The 21,411-nt window shown below is 39.1% G+C and overlaps 1 protein-coding gene across 3 annotated transcripts in view; it reads right to left on the bottom strand.

The window, feature by feature from the left end:
• Positions 1–1,347: 1,347 nt before the first annotated feature.
• Positions 1,348–21,411, bottom strand: part of MIS18BP1 (MIS18 binding protein 1) — a 23,862-nt gene continuing 3,798 nt past the window's right edge. The window contains exons 3-17 of one of the 3 annotated variants that reach the window (XM_072427778.1): positions 20,300–20,392; positions 18,174–18,565; positions 17,501–17,574; positions 16,026–16,156; positions 15,861–15,951; positions 14,092–14,342; positions 13,567–13,712; positions 12,995–13,109; positions 10,531–12,214; positions 9,980–10,152; positions 8,141–8,295; positions 6,152–6,297; positions 4,871–4,952; positions 3,900–3,948; positions 1,348–2,826 (exon numbers count right to left, since the gene is read on the bottom strand). In XM_072427778.1, the coding sequence (XP_072283879.1) occupies positions 2,711–2,826; positions 3,900–3,948; positions 4,871–4,952; positions 6,152–6,297; positions 8,141–8,295; positions 9,980–10,152; positions 10,531–12,214; positions 12,995–13,109; positions 13,567–13,712; positions 14,092–14,342; positions 15,861–15,951; positions 16,026–16,156; positions 17,501–17,574; positions 18,174–18,565; positions 20,300–20,392 (3,698 nt within the window). In that variant the 3' untranslated portion in view covers positions 1,348–2,710. The remainder of the gene's footprint in view (positions 2,827–3,899; positions 3,949–4,870; positions 4,953–6,151; positions 6,298–8,140; positions 8,296–9,979; positions 10,153–10,530; positions 12,215–12,994; positions 13,110–13,566; positions 13,713–14,091; positions 14,343–15,860; positions 15,952–16,025; positions 16,157–17,500; positions 17,575–18,173; positions 18,566–20,299; positions 20,393–21,411) is intronic. The other 2 variants (XM_072427779.1, XM_072427780.1) reach the window with 2 other exon arrangements.

Here is a 21,411-nt window from a genome sequence, read left to right as displayed (position 1 = left end):
GCCAGAGAATGCAGTATGAAACCAAATGAATTGCTGCAATCATTTGGTTTCACATTGAATTCCCTGGCACAGTAAAACAATAGAGCAATAGCTCTATGATAATTCCTGATTATTGGGCTTACCTGTCAGTATAAACTCCACGGGGTCCACGTATAAGCTGCTGTCCAATAGACACGAGTGATGCCGCTACTACAAAACCCGGCATTACCTGGGACCTAGGGACGTGAGTGATGCTGGGAAATGTAGTAGCGGCATTGTACTTGTCGATAGAACAGCAGCCTAATATGAATTACAGCTGGACCACCGTTACTACGGATTGCAATAGCATCAGGCCAGCTGCAATTCATATTAGGAATTCTTTTGGGGGCCAAAAAAAGGACATGCCGGGCCAGAGTTTGACACCCCTGTATTAGAGCATTTGATTATATTGTTGTCTGTGTTCTTGTTGGGTGAGATGTCCTTAAAATGCACCTCATGCATGTCACTACTTTGTGTTGTACAGAGCCGCCCAAAAGAAATTAATTTGTTTATGCATTAGTGCACCCCATGTATTTTGATTGAGCATGCATGTGAATAGACTACCAAGGATCACCTTGTGAAAATTCTCCATTAATCAGGTCTTTGCATTACAAACCCCAAACATTTCTGCTCATTTCTTCATAAAGAATTTTACACCTCACCGTGCATTTGTAATGCTGCACTAACAGTACAATCGGCTCAGAATATGGAGGGGCTACTCTGTAACCTCGGCACAAGTGTGGGGAAGTTGATTAAAGTTTTTTTTTTTTACATGATAAAATAAATCTCTGCCTCAGATTTAAAAGACTCCAAACAGGGACTGTTCTTCCCATCACATGTTGGGTACAGCAGTACATTAAGAAAACGCTATGACTGCATCCTCGTGTAATGGGAAAGGTTGTTTGCTCTGGTGCTGTTCCGAGGCCATAGTACCTTTTTACCAGTGTAACAAAACCACAGTAACAAATAGGAAAGTCAAACACCATATATTATACAGTCATAGAAATTCCATCCCTATGTGACCACCACTCTGGATCAAGAGAAGATTCCCATTCCTGTACAACCACCAGCATCCTAGGCCAAGACAAGATTTCCATTACTGTACAGCTGCCAGGACCCGGACCAAAGTGAAGATTCACATTTCTGTAAAACAACTTTGGATTTACATTTAAATGTGCTTGACAAACTTCACCCACAAGATGCTTTGATTTGTCCTGTGTATTCCATAAACTATATAGAATTTGTTTCCCTCAGATGCCAGAATATTCCCCTTAGTGAAAGAGAACATGAGGTGTACTCTACCTATAAACAAACATTCATTCATTTCCCAATTAAAAGTTTATTCACATAATTACACCCACAGAATTTGCTCAATAACTACAAAAACACAAAGGATTTGAAATGAGAGTTCATGTTTTATACAACTGGCCTTCATACAAAAATTAAAAACCATCACATAAAAGACAAAGCAGATAAAAACACAACAAACAAAGTTGGTTTAGAAAACAGATGTTTTCACAGATAAAAAAAATATTTACATAAATGGACAATCTTAATTACAAAATAACAGCAGACCCCTTAAACTTGAAGCCTAGGGATCAGCTTGGCCAAGGTGTCGGACATATTTCTCTCGATAACCTTTTTTTTCCTCTGCAATGGTTTCTCTGTCTGGTACGTAACAAGCACCATTAAATCCAATCTCCTTTCTAAGATCTAGTGCTGGGGGTTGGGGAGTCCTTTCTACAGCCAACCAGAAAGATTCCCAAGATGATTCACCCAAAACAAAAGGGTACCAACAGCCCATATAAGGAACAGGCAGTTTGGATACAAAGTCTAAATTTCAATTGTAGCTTTTTTCACTGAAATTTTCCTTTTATGCAGTCTGCTGTTCTTGTATTCAATAAGTGTAATGGCACAGCAAAATGTAGACAATTACACATGCTGCATCCCCCACCGTGTGCTGTGGTTCAACTTGCTGTGCCCTGAAATGACACAGTGGTCAGTAGACACAACACCAGCAAGGTACATGGCATCTGACCAGACACCATGGGCGGCCAGAACTCTGGAGGGGAGGAAAGTCTGGAGTCACCCATCTGTCAGACAGAGGACAGATTCCTTTTAAAGGGATGTTCTGCACTCTTATTACCGTGTGTATTACAATGCCCAAACTGGAGCTGATGGGTACATTAAAGACTAAGAAAGCAACTTGCAAATGTCTGAAAGATTATAAAAAATAAATATATATATTTTTTTTATAATCTTGCAATCACTGCTGTTCTTCAAACAAGCATTTACAAGTGAATCCACCAAGGGCTTTCTTTACCTGGCAGTGCCAATATTGGCTGAGGCATGCAAAGTTCTTTAATAGAAATATATCAGTATTATAAAATGCTACTGTACAGGTGCAGCTGAAGTATTTTTTTTCCATTTTAAACTATTAAAGAGAGCTTTACACTTCCAGCTTTACTAGAAAAAAAGTGAAAAGAATTTAATGAAATAGATTCAAAAATAAAACTTTCCCATCAGCTCACACATCATTTTGGACACCTAAAAAATAAAATCTGTCGCCCCCAATATCATAGGAAGGATGGCACAACAAATAGAAGTAGCCTGGCCTTCCTGTGCCAGGAAATATATATATGCTTTGCATTCAAGTATATACATAATTTATAAAACAGGGTACCGCAAGGTTCTAGGACTCATCAGAAGATGCGTTTGAAAAATAATAATCATCATTTTCCTCCTCGTCAGAAATGGACGGCTCATCCTTCCTGAACAGTTTCCCGATCATCGAAGTGTCTCTGGAACCTAAATGTGGCACACAAGGGAAGAAGTCCACGTCATGAGATAGGGAAACACAATGTAACGTATGTAAGCTGTGAGCCCAGTATAGATTTTTATTTTTGTATGGAAATCTGTTGCATGGGCCAAATTGATCTGCAAATTCAGGCAGTAGAAGGGTCAATGAGAAATGACCACAGGACACCCAAATTAGCAATTTTAATAGTTGCAACACTACATTTCCCATGTATATCTTCAGTGGCATTTATGTGTCTACATGAGGAGTCAGGGCTGGTAGTTACATGAAATGGGTGGTAAGCAAATTTAGGATCTTATTCCATTACCAGAAAAACTGATGTGCCTGTTGCAGAACTACCCCTTCTTTATGGAGATTGCAGCCTCTATTACTGGATGGTAGCTTTAGGTGAATCCGATATAAAAATGTCTAAAACTCACCCAATAAATTTAAGGTCCAGGCAAATATAACCCACCACTAAATAATTATGTTATATCATTACTCCCAAAGCAGTACTAAGGTTATGTACACACATGCAATAATTGTCGTTGGAAAGGACCTTTCGCAATCCTTTCCAACGACAAACGACTGCACGATATATGAACGAGCGCTGTACATACAGTACCATTCTGCTCTATGGAGAGGGGAGGGGGAGAATGACGGAGCGGCACCCCACTGTGCTCTCTACCCCTTCACGTCCATTCTGATCGTTTGTCGTCCCTCGTCCGTGGATCCGCCAGGGCGGTTCTGGGGACAAGGCTGTATTGCATAAATGAAGCAGAGCACAGCCTTCTCACAACTAAGTATTGCTGTTGTCTGTTAAGCAGCTTATTTAGTTATAGATCATCTGTTCACTCAGTTGTTTGCCTGGAGCTCAACTTTGAAGCTGCCATTGTTCCTTAATGTGGAACTCCAAATAACTAATTCATAGGAGTGTCCACACTAAACAACAGGATTATGGGAAATAATAAATGAAAAAACAGGAAATATGCTTAAGATGTTTTACCCTTTTTAAGTTGCAAGTGGCTAACAAGTATCCAAGTCAATAAACTATTACTATCAACTCCAGATAAATAATAATTACCTTTGCCTGTCATCCTTCGGGATGTGGGAGTCGCCTGCAGCTTGTTTCCCTATTTAACAAAACAAAGGCACAATGTCTAATATATTGTATTGAAAAACGTTCTTGCAAAACATTATATTAAGCAGATAACATTAATAGAGATGGCAATGACAATTGCGGCTATCCAGATTTTTTACAAATTCATGCAGCCGGTTTCCAAAAAACGTATTATGTGAGGTAAGATGCTTCAGCAACCTGTGCAGCTCCTTCTCTTGTGATTTACCACAACATTCTTTTTTGTGCAAGGCAAGTCTGAGCCTTATTGATTGACTGCCAAAGGGTTTGTGTGGATGGACACAGCATCAAAACACAGGTCCTACTAACTTTTAGAGGCTACACTTGACCTCCTTTGTGGTAATTGTTATGAAGCCGGTCATGGGAAGATGTGCTTTCAGTGCTGATAAATGTATTATTTAATGTATGCATTTGGGCAGCACTGAATGCAAATGCAAAAGAAAGCATTTGACAACGACTGTCTACTTTATACCACCTTATAATGACAGGTCCTATATGCCTATGTGAAATACTTCTCCCATGTTACACCCAGATAAGCAAAGCTGGCTCATATATTATCTGCAGAAGGCTGAGGGGTGAATGGAAGCCTTAATAAAAGACTGATGTACTGGAAAATAAGCTGTGCTCCCTGGGTGAATTTCAAGACTTCATATTAGAAATTAGAGAAATATGGAGGCTACCATTACTGATTTGCAGATAAAACACTAGTTACCTGACCGTCGTGTCATCCAGAATAATCATGATATTTGAGATTGGACAATAAATAATAACAGCTGCCATACTTGCTTAAAATAGCTTTTCTACATTTTAGTTATAACAAGTCATTAACACTGAAACATCATCCTCTAGATGGTTCATACAATTTATTGAATGCGATTCACAGATTGTGTATGCAAACAACCAAAGAGGAAACATACCGTTTTCTTGTTTATGTGGGTCATAAACTGTGGCTGCTTTATGCTTTTCTGAAGCCTGTACACATATTTGTCATTGTTAGATCTGCAATGATAAACACAATGTTGACATACTAATATTACAAATTACATCTGAACACACCTCTAACATACCCCTATAACCTTTTGCCTTACATTTAAACACTTAAAACACATCTACTGATAAAAAATAGTCTCTGAAGGACACCTAGCCATGTTTCAGAAAGGGATGTTAACCTGTATTGCCTGTCCTACTAACATAGCCAGGTGCTTTCACAAGGAACATTCACTCACCGTCACAATGCCAAGCTTGTTGACAATCCAGCACTGGATTGCTGAAAGTAGGAACCCACACCACACCAGTCCTCCCAGGCGGGTATGTTACATACCCAACAGACCTTACCCAGGAACCCAGAGAAAAAGTGTGGCCAGATCTCTTTCTGTCCGTAAGAAAGAAGGGACTGGGGGGATAAGGCCTGAATAGGGGGGGTGTATGAAAGACAACCTATGACAGATGTGCATCCTCACAGTTTCATTAGTCTTCTCGAAATGCATGAAACATCCAATTCAGCCAAACGGATTCCTTGCAAAGATTTGTTATGTGAAGTCCTGACCATATAGGACAGGGGTCGGCAAACTCCGACTGTCAGGCCAGATACGGCCTAGCCGGTAGTTCGTTCCGGCCTAACGCCCCCTGGCCGATCTGGCCTAATGCCGGCCAGCTCCGGAGCCGCGGGTTGCGGCCAGATTTGCCAGGGGCCGTTAGGATTTACCGGAGCTGCTGGAGCTCCAGAGCCACCTCCTTGCTGTTGCTCCCCTCTATACCACGGCCAGCATTGATACTTCTGCCGTCACAGTAAATAGGGAAAGCTCCCTGAAGGGAAATCTCTCTCCTCCGCAATGCATATGGGGGACAGGGATTTCACTTCAGGGGGCGTTCCCTGGTGGGGGTGGAGCCATTAGGGCGGGACTCAGAGACTGGCCTAGTGTGCTCCCGCCCACCCCTGAAGTGGCCATAAAAGTTTGCCGACCCCTGATATAGGAGAAGCCTGTGATTCTAATGTGATGTTGGAAGACAAAATGGGGAGACACTGTGTGCTCTTTCCATATATTCTATATAAAATTAGATTTATCAGTTGTAAAATTCAGCATGGTAACTGAATTAGAATAGGACCCAAGAATCAGCGAAGCACACAGCTGACATGCTGTGCACAATCTATATTGATTTCCAATCATAGAAAGAAACAAGGAGGATGTAACTTTTACCTGTTAATTGAGCCCAACATTCCAGGAGAAATGTGATCACACTGAGGGGTGTAAGCCAAAGGAAAGATACAAGAGGAAGGAGTTGTTGGGGCTTGCTCAGTCAGTTGGAAGACATCATCTTCATTATTGGCCCTCAGTGTAGGCAGCTATATGTATAAGATAAAGACGGAACAGACTGCAGTTATACCAATATGTACAAGTAGACCAAAATAAAGCAATATGTTGTTGTTAGAATACCTTCATATTAATCAGGAACACTTATCAGTTTGTCCCTACTACTGTAGAACCTTAGTTGTCCGGCACACATGGGGAATTATTATTATTATTATTGCTATACAGTATTTATAAAGCGCCATCATATTACGCAGCGCTGTACAAAGTCCATAGTCGAGTCACTAACTGTCCCTCAAAGGAGCTCACAATCTAATGTCACTACCATAGTCATATGTGATTATTACAGTCTAAGGTCAATTGTTAGGGAGAAGTCAGTTAACCTAACTGCATGTTTTTGGGATGTGGGAGGAAACCGGAGTACACGGAGGAAACCCACACAGACATGGGGAGAACCTGCAAACTCCATGCAGATAATGTCCTGGCTGGGGATCGAACCTGGGACCTAGCGCTGCAAAGGCTGGAGTGCTAACCCCTGAGCCACCGTGCTGCCCACGGGAATGGCCGATTTCAGATAAGTGTAGTTTCCAGATAACTGAGGCTTCCTTTTCTCAACAAATTCAGCATTAGACTTGTCCCCATTCACCTCTAGTGCTGAATGGCTGGGAAAAGAGAAATCCTGATGATGGTTCAAGCGGATCAGCCAATCATGGAGCAGGGCAATCAGCGGACCTCTGCTGATTGGTCCGCTTTCTTGAGTGCCATAGAACCCCAGTTATCCCTGGGGGTGCTACAATATCTGTTGTGACCTAAGGGGAGAATTTAAACTCTCTACACAATCATACTTCCTGATTGTTTTCTAATGAATGAAGAACAGATACATGCAAAGCATCCCAAAATGTTATATGGCTGGAATGATCTAGGCGTTGTCATGAAAGCTTGCCACACCTAACCACAGCACCCTTACAAATAAAAATGGAAATACAGGCAGCACTGCAGATCCTGCATTGATTACAGTGTTTAGAGAAAGTGTAAATGCAACATAAAAAAGGTGAGGTGTTTTACATTTTAATTCACTTTGCATACAAGCAATTCCTGTGCCCTATATTATCATTACACTGTATTTATATATTGCCGACATATTACATAGCGCTTTACAAAGTCCATAGTCTTTTGACTAGCTGTCCCTCAAGGAAGCTCACAATCTAATGTCCCTACCATAGTCATATATCATTAATACAGTCTAAGGCCAATTTTAAAAGAAGCCAATTACCTAACTGCATGTTCTTGGGATGTGGGAGGAAATCGCAGTACTCAGAGGAAACCCATGCAAACATGGGGAGAACCTACAAACTCCATGCAGATAGTGTCCTGGCCAAGATTTAAATCTGGGACCTAGCACTGCAAAGGCCAGAGTGCTAATCTCTGAGTCACTGTGCTGCTCATCCCATTCTTTTTGTCAGTACCACTTCTATTGACAACATTATACAGATTGATAATGTAGATACATTCAGACTGAAATTCTCTTCTTCCTCAGCAACAGGCTTTATAATATTAGATCAACTAATGAATACAGCTGTGTGAATATTTACAATATGCAATCTTGCCTGGTCCCCCATAGAATGTCGCTATACTCCAATAGCACTATCTGCTGTCTATGAGGAATTACAAAAGAAATGTATTCTTCTGGCATATCACAAGTTTCTGTAAAAGATCTCATAAGATGCTCTTTGCCCAAAGCAAACCATCAATCTCCTCTGATATTTGCTAAAGTGGTAATATAGTCAGTAACAAGCCAAAAAAGAAAAGTTAGTTCTTGTAAAGAAATGGACACCAATGTCTATACACATTTTGCATTACAGATCTGTGACATCTTACCCTGACTTTTTTGTTCTGAAATGGAGTGGAGCTGAATAAGTCATCATGATCATCTTTCTGCATGTGATCCAGAAATTCCCGCATCTGCTGCTTCCTTTTCAGGGTTCCAACTTTGGCTGTGATTTTTACTTCCTCCTTTTCTTTACTTTTACCTGCTAGGCAAAAACAACACCATTCCTGTTATGCTTTGAAAAGCTTAGATGTGAGAGCCATATAATGGAAATTCAGTCAATGTATTTTAAGTAGGTTAGGCAAAGTTTAAAGCCCAACTGTAAATTCAGTTTAAATGAGCAAAATACATTCCAACAGCTTTACCCTGTTAGCATGCTGTTGGAAAGGACTCTTGCTCTCTATATGTAAGCGGTGGTCTCTCTGTAGAGGTAAATCATGTCCCTTTATAAACCAAAGCTAGGGTCCAAGGGGCACAGACTTTGGAAAGCTTTAGCTCGGACAGAAAAGAAGATATATGACCTCTGACAATAGACCACTGAGAAGAGTTCTTCTCTGAAAAATGCTGATAGGGAATTGGACTTTCTACTTGGAATGTGGCTCCCATGCCTTTTGAAGGAACATAGTAATTGTAAATTCAAGTTACTTGGCATTTTGCCGATCCTCTGCTTTTAATTGCTCATTAGTTTACCCTGAAAACAGGAATGCCAGAGTAAAGTTAGAACCCACAATCTCCATATTTGCTCTGGGTCCAGAATTTACTAAAGCTAGAGCATTACACAACCAATAGACCTATCACATTTTTATGGGATTAGTAATGGCACTTTGGTTTTCTTGTGATAAAATAATGCAAAGGTCCTGAACAAAATTAAATGCTCTAAAATGCTTTGCAAGAAAGTCATTTTTGCCTATTAAGATCTATCAACCTCACTCTAACATCCAAGCAAGAATTATATTCCAATTATGTGAAGCTGTTTGGAGATATAAAGAGGAACACACTGACATCGTGTGGGGAAAATTGTGAACTGCACCTAGAGTAGGAAAATTCTAGGTGAGCAAACTGGTCTTCTTCCCATTGTTTTGAAATTTTGAAAATGTGGGCTGTGAAAGGTCTGTGTGCTTTATTAAAAGCATGTCAAATATATGCAGCTATGGGACATGACTTATTAGTGGCCTCTGGGGAAAACAGCTGGTTAATGCTCTTATAGGATATTTTAGGTTTTGTAATTTATATAGGCTCAGTATAAAAGTGGAACTTCATCCAATTTATATACGCCTGTCCCCATTCCATCAAGGGCACTATAATCTTTTTCCTTCTTCTCTTACTCATTTTAATCTTTGGCCATCTTGACTGTCCAGGATAATATAACTGGCGCATAGGTGTGCAGGAGTTCATTCAGTCCCGTCAGCCGCAGGGGAAGCCAAGATGTGTTGGGCATCCCAGAAAGCAACACAGCGATCAGACAGGTCCATAGCCTGTTCCCTTCTGCAATAAAGCCCTGTCTGGTCACAATTTTTTAAAGTGGAACTTTAAAGTATTAAACACTGGAGTAAAGGGTAGAATGTGGAAAGGATAGAACCCTCGTCAGATTTTACTGCTATCCAGAAGGTCATTAGAAAGATTTCCGCCTTTTTCTGTTTAAGGGGTAACTTTTTAATCAGACATGAAGTGAGGGAACTTTCAGTTCTTTAAAAACTGCTTTACAGTGGTTCCATACCAATTGACGCTGTGTTTTGGGGGCACAGTGACCTCCACTTTATCAAGGCAAACAGCACATGGACATAGCCCCCATGTGGATCACCCACAGCTCTGTCATCCCTGTATTCTGTATACAACTTGTAAAAACAGCTACATGCACTCTTCAATACTAAATTCTGTTCATTACTTACTATCTTTATTATCCTTGGACAAAGGATTTTTTTTCTTAGGTTGGGCTTTAGATGCTTTGGTTTGTTGTTTTTCCAAGTATTTCTCCTGGCATTCTTCTGCGGAGCGACTCCCAACTGCCATGGCAACATCCAACCAGAAACCGCTTTTGTGCTTCGGTAGGGAGGAAATCGCACTGTAATAGTACAGAATGGATTAGAGTTTAAAGAGTATACACCAATAACAAGGCACTGAATTTTTAAAGGAAAAATGTTTTGGCCGCTCCATATTTTTACGTATAGGTCAGACAAGGATGATCCCTCCCTACTAACAGCTTGCCTTCATTTCAAAGCTTTTTTTGCCAAGGTTTTTGCCAATAATTCTCTTGTAGTCCATTGAGATACTTTGGAGTTCTTTAAACTGGGAGGCATCCAAAAGTATTCCAACAGGGGGTATGACAGCACAATGTTCGATTCGATATTCGATACCAGCCCAACATAAACAGCCAGAGGATCAAATCCTCGCTCATCTGTTGTAGAATACACAATATTTTACATAGCATTTTAATACTTGCCTGTAAAGTCTTTTTACTTCTTTCTCTGTCCAATCCTTCTGAGAAGCAAGTGCTGCAAATGGGTTCTGGGGCAGTGGCTTGGATTGAGAAGATAGTTTAGATGCACTGCTGCCTCTCACGTTTCGTATATCCCGCAACTGACTTGGTTTGGTAGCTTTACTACTGGACTTATTCTTAGTTTTCCTCTCTGGCTCAATGTCTACATTATCATCGTCTTCATTTGCAAGGTCTTCTTCAGACTCCGAAGTTTCTTCATTCAGATTGGTTTTCTTTTGAAGTGCACTAGTACTGGATGGCCTCCTTGCATCATTTATTTTTGTAATGTGCTTCTCTGTGTCCTCTTGCTCTACAGTCTCTCTCTGAGATTTCTTGGAACTAGTATGTTGTCTTTTCTTTGGAGCAGGAGTATAAACCATTAATTTATTTTTTGGCTTTATAGGAACAATCTCTACTTCCGAATCTTCTTCTGAATCCAAATAATGGCCTTGTGATTCTTCAGAAGGAGAACGTTTATCTGATGCCTCATTGTCTTGCGAGCTTTCTTCCTCATCAAAGTCACTCAATGGTTTTATAAAACGAGATGCATGTTGTTTCTTATTCTTATTTTTGGAATTGAGATTTCTTTTTTTCTCTTTCCCACTCTTTACTGGACTAGACACCTCTTCTGCTTCAGAATTTAAAAAGTCCCTAACGCGTTTCCTTTCCCGAGTGGGCTTGTAAAGAGACGATTTCTTCTGATTGCCTGGAGGCTTCCTAGGGATCATGGCTTCTTCTTCAGATTCCTCAGATACTGTTGAATAACTTGGTAGCTTTGAGGAATGAGGTGGTGACTTTTTCTTATTCTGGGAAAGTTTAGGAGGCTTTACCTTCTTTTGATTAGAACCACGAGAAGTGTTTTCCATCTTATTTCTGATAGCCTGTTGTCTGGTGCTTTTCCTTAAAGGAACTACATCTTCCAAATCCTGAGTTTCCTCTGAATCGGTTAGTGGCTGCTCAGACTCCGATGTCTGTGTTCCACTTGTGCCAGTATTAGCAGGGTTTACCATTTTCTGTGGTGGGCTCCTAGACCTGGTACGGCTTTCTTCTTCAGACACTTCTGTTATATCTTCCAATGACAGTGAGGAATTAGAGAGAGACTTTCTACCTGAAAATTGGTTATGAGCTTTTGCCTTTTTCTTCAGTTGTTTCCCATGATTCTTACTCAAATTCTTTTTGTATTCAGACCTCTGGGAAGCTCTCTTTTGAGTTTGACGCCCTGAAGAAGGGATAGATTCTTTTACATTTGCTTTAGAACTCTTTGGTTTTATTTTTGAAGCCTGATTAGACTTAAGGACTTTTTCCTTAGGCGAAAATATAAAAACATCATCAGAAAACTTTTGCTCATCATCATCGCTGTCTGTTAAAGTGATAACCTCAGATTCTTCTGTGCCTTGAGGCAAGTTAGAAGCAACTTTGTCATTACTAATTCTCTGCTCTTCTGTATCCATTGAGGAAACACTAGAGGCTGTATTGCTATCACTCAAGCTGTTACACTGAACCTGGTGTTCCAAGCACTTCATTTTCATCCGTTGTTTAGTGTTCAGGGGGGTAAGTATTACATTCAGGGTTTTCAGCGGACGCTCTTGGTCATTTTGCTCTACGCTCGGTGTTTGACTTTTAGATCTGGTCTTCTTAACCTTTTGTGCTAATTAAAAAGTAACAAATATATGAGTAAACAGAGACTTGCAGAAAAAAGTATTAGGAAAGTCACCTAAACCCCACATTCTTATATTCTTTTTTTTAAAAAAACTAAGGGGTCTATTAGGTAGAAATCAGATCTTATCTAGCCACACTTTTCACCCATCACACTTTCCTTGCAACAGGGAGTCAAGACTATCACAAATAGGCAAAAAACATGTGAAATATGTGTGCAAAAAGAGGTGCACCATACCTGTACTAGCTTATAAGGACCATCATAGTTAGGGGTCTATTTATTGCTATACTGCAAATACGCTGTTATCCCCTCTGATATGCTGGAGAAGATATTATTGTGTGTTACTTCCCCCACCTCTTAGATTGTAAGCTCTTCGGGACAGGGTCCTCTCCTCCTCCTGTGTCACTGTCTGTATCCACTTGTAATTTGAAACCCCTATTTACAGTACAGCTCTGCGTTAATATGTTGGCGCTATATAAATACCGTTTATTAGTAATAATAATAATGATGATAATTTGTTTGCATTTTACTTAAGGCATGTTTAAATCTAAAATGCCATCTAAGGCTACCTTATTAAACTGCATCCTCCAGTAAACAGTGGAATTCTTCCAACTTTCTGTAGCTCCTTTCTTAAAAAAAAGACATACAAAGGTCCTGGATATTGCTGGATACTCATCCCCCTATTATTTACAATATCCCCAATGTTTCTTATTCATCCTTATTCATATTAAGTAAAATACATGGGACCCATATAGATATACATGCATTTACCTTCTCTGTGAAGCATTTTTGCTTTAGAAGAGGATGTCTTTGGTGAACGTCTCTTTTCATTGTACTTCTCAGAATATGATGCCTTTTTAAAGCCTTGCTTATTCTTAAATTTTTCCTTAAAAAAATTAAAAAAAAAACAAAAAAAACAGATGAATATACATGTACGGTACCTAGAACAAGAGAAGTAGAAATACCCAGGACACACCTGCTACTCTCTTTCCTTTTTTTTTTCAGGTCTTATGTCATCTCATCAAATCATTAATTTTGGCTCACCTGAAATTCTGCTTCCATACTATATGAAAGTAACTACACAGCAGTGACGGACGCTGTGCCTTTGTGTACCCCTAGCATTGAACCCTAGGTGTGGGATGTACACAGGATCTTAAGTCTAAAACCAAACCAATATATATATATATTTTATACATACATATAATATATACAAAATCGATAAGATATGCTTACATCATAAACTGGATACCTAGCCAAACCTTTCTAGAATTAATAGTGTTTCGGCCTGCATATGTAAATATAGACAATCATTTTACAGGTATAGATATGTATCAGATACTCACAAGTGAATCAGTTAGTGCATCCCTGTCTGCTCTGATAACGTTGGTGTTCAACCTGAAGTCGACAGATATTCTCTCTCCGCACCAATACTTAAGTACAGGCTTGATCAGGCGCCCGCTGCGACTAGTTACAGACAGGGTGGAGGTATCTGTAAAATGTCAAACATTACAGTGGGGTTTACATTTTTGGTACAGAAACTATAGTCTTTGTTTTATAATTGTTAAATCAAAGACATTTTTCTTCTAATCCTAAACACAGTCATTGCAGCATTCATACTAGATAGATAGATACTCTCAAAAGTAGCAATTGCAAAATACATTTATCACAAATTTTAAAACATTTGACAAACAAGCTACCCATTCTTTTTTTACCAGAAGGCACCAAAGTATTGTAAACACTAGCAATTTTGTTTCTTAGAGCCTATCCATATTTAGATTTAATTTAGCGGCACCTTTACAGTCTACTAAAATCAAGTTTTTATTAATCAATCTCAATGCTTAATTACCAATCACTCACAAAGCACTTACTACCGGGTGGCGATCTGTCTTTGGGTGTAGTATTCCTCCTCTTTTTGTTTTTAGGATTTCCCATTTCGAGATTTTTTAAGTCTCTTCTTGAAACCTTGTATTTATTATTCATTGTCACCCTGTTTGAAGTGCTAGGCTGATTGCTGTCTGTATTTGAATTGGTGGAATCAGAAGTGGTTTTCTCTGCATTTTTCGTTACATTTTCTTTGTGTGGAGGATCTTCAGGCTGGTTTGGCATTACAGCACTAAAACTAATAAATTGACAATTAAATAAAATACACTTACACATCTTTCCTGCACATAATAGAAGCTAAAATAAACACTACTTATTAGTATATATTTACTTTAACAGTTTGATTCAAGTGACAAACCTGTCTAAAATGCAAATGTGTCCATTTTTAAAGGAACCCCCCCCCAACAAAATATCTAGAATCTCTCCAATAAAAGGGTAGCCTATGTTACCCACTACAGACTATGCCTTATGCACAATCTTTATTACTCAAACAGAAGCCTCCTCTCTGCTACAAAGCGCAAAAAAGCTCAAACTTACTCCTACACACCAAATGATATCAGTTTGTGAGGCCTTAGAGAAACCAAGAATATACATTGATCAGTTTAAAAATTATTGATGTGAATAGCACGGAGGAGGTCCTATAAAAGAGCTTCTGTAGCACAAATTGCTGAAATCCCAATGCTGTGGTCATGGGGCAGAAGTGACGAAGCACACAATGTATAGTAACTTGCTGTGTAGCTGCACACTGTCTGACACTGAAAAGGCTTACAAAGTGGATATGAGCACCCCAACTGGCCCATGGAGCAATGAAAGAAAGTGATCTGGTTCAGTTATTCACATTTCCTTGGTGGCACATTCTTAGTTTTTCTGGGACATTGGGATGAGAAGACAAGCTGGTGAAGGCGGTTGTGATTAGGAGAACTTGCTGCTAATGCCTTGGCACCAAACCACACCTTCATACGTTTAATGGAGTTACAGTGCCATCAAAGAGCCGTTTTGGTGGCAACAAGGTGATCTATACAATTGCAGGCAGGTGGTCTTAATGTTTTGGCTGATCAGTGTATATATAATATGTACTGGAAATGTCATTAAAATAAGATATAGGATCACAAGTACTAGCTCATCTTCAAGCTGGGGGCTGGGTGCTGACTGGCAAGACTGGAAAATGAGGATTTTTTTTTTTGCAATTTTCAACTTCCTTATGACATCTCGGCTGACTATGAACCAATCAGAGAAGAAAACAAAGGGCTATTTAATGTATGTCTATCTCTTGAATAGAAGAACCGTTCTAGAAGGCCAGAGTAACATCGAGGCAATCTCTTATATGTAAATTATTTGTAACTCCCCTATTGGACAAAATAGGATCCCATACACATAGACAAATAATGGTGGTTTTCACAAATCAATCAATGATAGAACTATGATGATTTTTATTATTATACAGTATTTATATAGCGCCATCATATTACGCAGCGCTGTACAAAGTCGATAGTCATGTCACTAACTGTCCCTCAAAGGAGCTCACAATCTAATGTCCCTATCATAGTTTCTATGTCATTAATGTAGTCTAAGGTCAATTTTTGAGGGGAAGCCAATTAAACTTACTGCATGTTTTTTTATGATACCTTCTTTAATGATGATTTTTTAGACAAGTATTGAATAAGGACCCATTAACCAATTGCCAGACTTGACCAACATTTTTTCTTTTTTACCAATTACAATCAAGTTCTACTTAAAAACACACTTGAAACGTTACCTATTTGCTAACTCTAGGAAGGAGTTGACATAGCTTTTCCAGTTTTCAGGAAATCCCATTTCAAACTTTTTCACAAGCCAGGATGGACAACCTAAAAAGATAAACAGCAAATGAAGTCTCTGATATCGCAGAAGTTTTATAATTTTTCTTGTTAAATCAACCTACCAGCTTCCAACATGCATGCCTCGTCTGGATCTCCCTTCAGCTCATACACTCTGCCTGACATGGTCTTTAGTTTGTATGGTTCAAAGCGATGTACAATAATATTGCTGTGCCAGTACATGTCTTCAAAGTCTCTGAGAAAGACAGAAGAAATAAGATCATGCAACAATTCATGTTTAATTGCCAGTGGAACATATTCACCTTGTTATTTTCAATACTTTTTAAATTACAGATCCAAACAAAGAAGCAGCAAGATCAAATTAAAGAAAAGTGAGTAGTCATTGGTTCACAATACTGGAGCAAGACATTCAGTCAAGCAACTAGGGGGTCAGTAATGTCAGTCTTCAAGTTTTTTCCTAATGATAGAAATAAAAGTATAATCCTCCTACAAAGCATTGGTCAGACCACATCTGGAATATGCAGTCTAGTTTTGGGCACCAGTTCTCAAAAAGGACATTGTGGAATTGGAGAGAGTGCAGAGAAGGGCAACTAAACTAATAAAAGGAATGGAGGAGCTCAGCTATGAGGAGAGATGAGCTGAACTGAATCTATTCTCCCTTGAGAAGAGACGTATAAGGGGGGATATGATCACCCTGTATAAATATATAAACGGTCCACCTCAAAATTATTACAAAGAACAAGAGGGCACTCTTTGCATCTGGAGGAATAGAAGTTTAATCTGCAGATAAGGAAGGGATTCTTCACTGTAAGGGCTGTGAAAATGTGGAATCGGCTCCCTCAGGAAGTAGTTTCAGCAACTACTATAGATTGCTTTAAGAAAAAGCTGGATGATTTCTAGCAACACGGAATATAACTGGGGATTAAGGCTTTTAGGAAAGATAACAGAGACTGTTGATCCAGGGAACATACGATTACCTCATGGAATCAGGAAGGAATTTTTTTCCCGTTGGAGAAAATTGTACCAGGGTTTTTTTGCCTTCCTCTGGACCAACTATGTCCATAGGGTTTTTTATCTGGGATATGTTTATTTTCCCAGTAGTTTGCCTTTTTTTAAACTGACTTGTAACTATGTAAAAAATTCTACAAGTGATTTGCCTGTCTATACCTGTTCTGTTACCTGACCTTCGCCATCTTTATGAGATAAGTTTGTTGAAGAATCTTCAGTATCTGACAGGTGTCTTGGTGAACTTGGCACCATAGGGGGGGGGGGGAGGTCCAGGCATCTAACACCCCTAGAAGTAAAATACTAAAGCATTTTTTCCTGATTATTTTTCAGCATGCTTAGGTAAGTACAAGGTAAGGTTCACTTTAAGTTAAGCACAGTGGGCAGTGTGAAGTAACAAGCTTTGGATGCCAGGATTCAATGTAAATGTTTTAAATTAAGACACACAATCATAAAAAGCAGAAAACAATGTAGCTTTCCTGATTAGGGAGCAAATTACTTTTTCTAGTTTCAGTTCTAGAAAACTGTTCTTTTTTCACAGCAAGATTTTTAATTTTGCACAATATATACTTACACTCGTTTCCCTTCTACACACACTCCTCTCTTCTCAATGCCTTTTACAATCCACTCAGTCAGCACAATTTTCTCCTAGAAAAAAAACAAAAAGTTTATTTCAGAGTTTATTTCAAACAATGAAAAAACTGAACTAGAAAGGAACAATCTTTTTAAAATTCGAGATAATCCTATTTGAGCCCGCAGCTAGATTTATTTGGAGCAATGTTTATAGTATCTGAAATGCCCATATAGATTCAGAATAACCACAGCAATATATATGGTAATAAACAGTTTTACAAATATCAAAGAAATGTGCACAAATCTAAATTTAAGAAGGCAAAAGGCTCAGTTTTAACAGTAGATCGTATTGATTTTGCATTTTAGCTACTTAACATAAGGTGTAAGAAGGATTATTTATTTTGGAATAAAAATCCATACCCAGAATTTTCCCGTTCCTTGTTAATGATATCCCTAACACCTGGCCCTTTCCATTCCTTAATAATAAAATCTAAAAGAACTGCCAAGCTAGAAAAAAACAGATCTGTGTCCTTTTAATTATCTATATGCACAATGGTGAACTGCACAATCCAAATGTCATGATTTTTCATAACAGAGATTGCACTGAATTTTTACGAAATGAAAAAAAGGGATGCCTAATTATCACCCTCAGGAAGCTCCTAAGGAGTTCCTACCTCTTGTTTTGAAAGGTTATTCAGTTTTGGAGGGTTAACCTTCTTTAAAGGTGCTTCAGGAGTTTTCTCTTTTCGGGGGATGTGTATTTTTGTTGAAGCAAGTGCACGTTGATAGAGTTCATCAAGAGGATCATTGCTGGTTCTCCTCTCTTCAGGTTCAGGAATAATGAAATTTTTTTCTGCCTGGTTTGCCCCCAAAAACCTCTGATTGGTCTTCTTTGGACTAGTAGCCTTAGTAACTTTAGGACTTTTATGTAATATTTTAGAAGCCGCAGAAGTTGCATTGGTATCTTTGGGCATTTCATCCTCCACACTTGGACCAGGCGTGTTCATCCAATCATCACCAGTGGGCAATTTGTTCTGTAGATTCTGTGTTTGATTCCGAAAAGCATCTGGAAAACCAGGAAAAAAAGATCAGCCTTAGGTACACCTGTCATTAGGTAAAGTCTGCTAAACTGTAAACATAATTATCGCACAGGCAACCAGAAGTACATACACATACTTCCAAACTTAAACCTAGGAGTGATTAAATACGAAATTCATTGTATTAGCAGTTTTTCTGAATTTTAATTATATTTGCAATTTAGCATGTTTTACCAAATGACGGAACTAATTAAAATTAAAGTTTAAAGAAGCTCTTCATATATATATTTCAAAGATAGGTTTTTTTTTTTACAAGTTGTTAGCGTGCCACCACTCAAGAAAGTAGATCACCTAGTGCAATACTCACCTCTGTACCAATTCCAGCAATCTTAAAGCAAAGCCTTGCCTAGCTTTTTTTCCCAAAAGTGTACCAGCCAGGTCCTCCTTAACCCGCACATACATGCTGTGGCTTTACTCCAGATCTCATCTGTACACCTTACTGTATATGAACCATCAGTGTGCTTTGGCTACTTGTGGTGCCCAACAATTAAGCACCAGCACTCCATGGACAGTTAAAGTTGCCACAAGTTCAACCCAAAGTTTTAAAGCAACAGAATGTCCCTTTATCAAGGCAAGATGGACGTCAAACCACTTCAACTAATGTAGGGTGGCACATTATAAAGCAGGGTGAGCTCACAGTACTCTAAAAGAGTGACACTCACATATCATCCTATGAGTGGCGTTCAGTCCTTGAAGAATGCTTTTTTCTCTCTCATTAATGAAAGGGCAGAAGGAGCAGCCAAAAGCCTCCCCGGAATGCGTGACGTAGGTACCCCAGGAGGTTCTGCACTTTCATTCAGAAAGGGGAGTTGCTGCACCCCTTTTCTTTTTTTTTTTTTAAAAAGGGTGCTGCACTTAAAAAAATAAACGATTACAGGTAGCCACCGAGCTAAGGTCATCCGACATATGGACAGACTCCTCCTGGATATGAATGAACCGGGCTTCCCTGCTCACTGTGTGCAGAACGAAGGCTTGAAGGGGGGGGGGACTTTTGCTAAACACAGCAGAGGGTGTTCTTAGGGGGTGAGCTCTTTCTGCAGCCTCTTGTAACTCTTTAATGACCAGGACAAACTCTGCAGTTGTTTCTTTTTGCATATCAAAGCACAGCTTGCTCCAGAAGTTAATGAATGTCTAGGCTTCATAAAGATTTTTTTTTTGCTTTGTGATTAACTCACAGTGAGGATTTTATACAGTAACTGACACCACACTGCCTAATAATATGTGGAGATATATTACTTTTATATAAAGTAAAAAGTTTGAGTTTAGGACAGCTTTAAGCATTAGCATAAGATCGGAAAGGCAACACGAGTAGATCACGGAGCCCTGCCTTTCAAAATAAACTCTACCACCAACCGGAGTTATTAAGTCTAAGTTTTTATTGTTGGTAGATCATTTTGACTTGGCCATTTTAAAAGTAGCTTGCAAGAAAGTGTGGGCACTCCTGCTACAAAGCATGCAGAGTAGAAGAAGAATGGCAAACTGTTATGTTGCGGTAAAGGTGGTGACACCATGCAGCATTAGGAAATGACAGATACACTTCACACACAGGGATATATTAGAAGGGATGCAAACCACCGACAGGAGTGTAAAAACAAGGAACATTAGTGAAAAGCACAGCAGCAAGGGATTATGAGGAGGAGTAATGATATTGGCACACAGAAGCGGTCTGTGTCGGAAGGTGTAAACCTCCTTAAATCACTTACGGACTTCTTGTTCATGGGCTTCATCATGGGCATTACCAGCGATGGCGCTGCTGGTCAGTGGTATCAAATTAAGAAGCTTTGAAACAGGCACACCTTTGGATGACCCCATATTGTTGTGGTTAAAGTCAACAAGTTTAACAAATGACATATGTTCTGTGCATTGGTGAAGAAATCTCAACATTTGCAAATCTTTATACAGCATTAGAGGTGTTTTAAAAAACACAGAAGGTGGTTAGTATCGATTCTGCAACAGCAGAGGAAGCCCCAGAATAGATTTACTAGCACAATGAGACTCATTCGCCTATCCATCTGTAGAGCCAACCAGAACATTTATCTCGGCATGTAATAGATTGAAATATTTTTTTACCTAATGGAAAAAAGTTACTTTAAAGAGATGATAACTTTCTTTGTATGCATCATTTCCTCTTTACAGTTTATAAGGCACATCACAGACCCAAGACTGACAGCATTGAGTATAATGGAAAATCCATCACAATGAGCTGGGTACTAACCTAATCTGAAGTCTGTGGTAGGGCATGTAAATGAAAAGACAGAGCAGACCAGCAGGGTGACCTCATCAATAATCCACTGCTTTTAAACTGTCCAATCACAGGCCCTGTCTGGATAAGGAGTAGATCCTATTTATTTTAAAATTTCCAAGTTTTGTTCCTTCCCTAAGCTGTGCCTGGACAATGAAATGAGTGGCAGAAGACTTATGAACCTATGGGCTCAATTTTTTAAAGCTCTCCAAGACTGGAGAAGATAGACTATCAAGGAAGAACCCAAATGATCCAGGAAACCTGGAACAGATTTCTTAAAACATACCTAAACTCAGAATTTTCACTTTTACATAAGAGGGAAGACAGCCCTTTTAATTAAAGTAAAAATTCTGTTTGTGTTTTTTAAAGTGCAACACCCTCTTTATTTTTAAAAAAAAGTTGCAGCACTGCCCCCTAATTCTACCCTGTTTCCCCGATGATAAGACACTGTCTTATTTTTTTTTGAAGGCCAAAATATGCTCTAGGACTTATTTTCAGGGGGATGCCTTATTTACCCATGAAGAAGACTACAGTACACAGTTATTGTTCATGTGCCATTCATGTCCACTTCTG

This window comes from Pyxicephalus adspersus, chromosome 12, assembly GCF_032062135.1.
Source record: "Pyxicephalus adspersus chromosome 12, UCB_Pads_2.0, whole genome shotgun sequence".
In the NCBI taxonomy this organism is placed as follows: domain Eukaryota; kingdom Metazoa; phylum Chordata; class Amphibia; order Anura; family Pyxicephalidae; genus Pyxicephalus; species Pyxicephalus adspersus.
The sequence above is the reverse complement of the archived record's forward strand: the minus strand, read 5'-3'. Positions and strand labels throughout refer to the sequence as shown.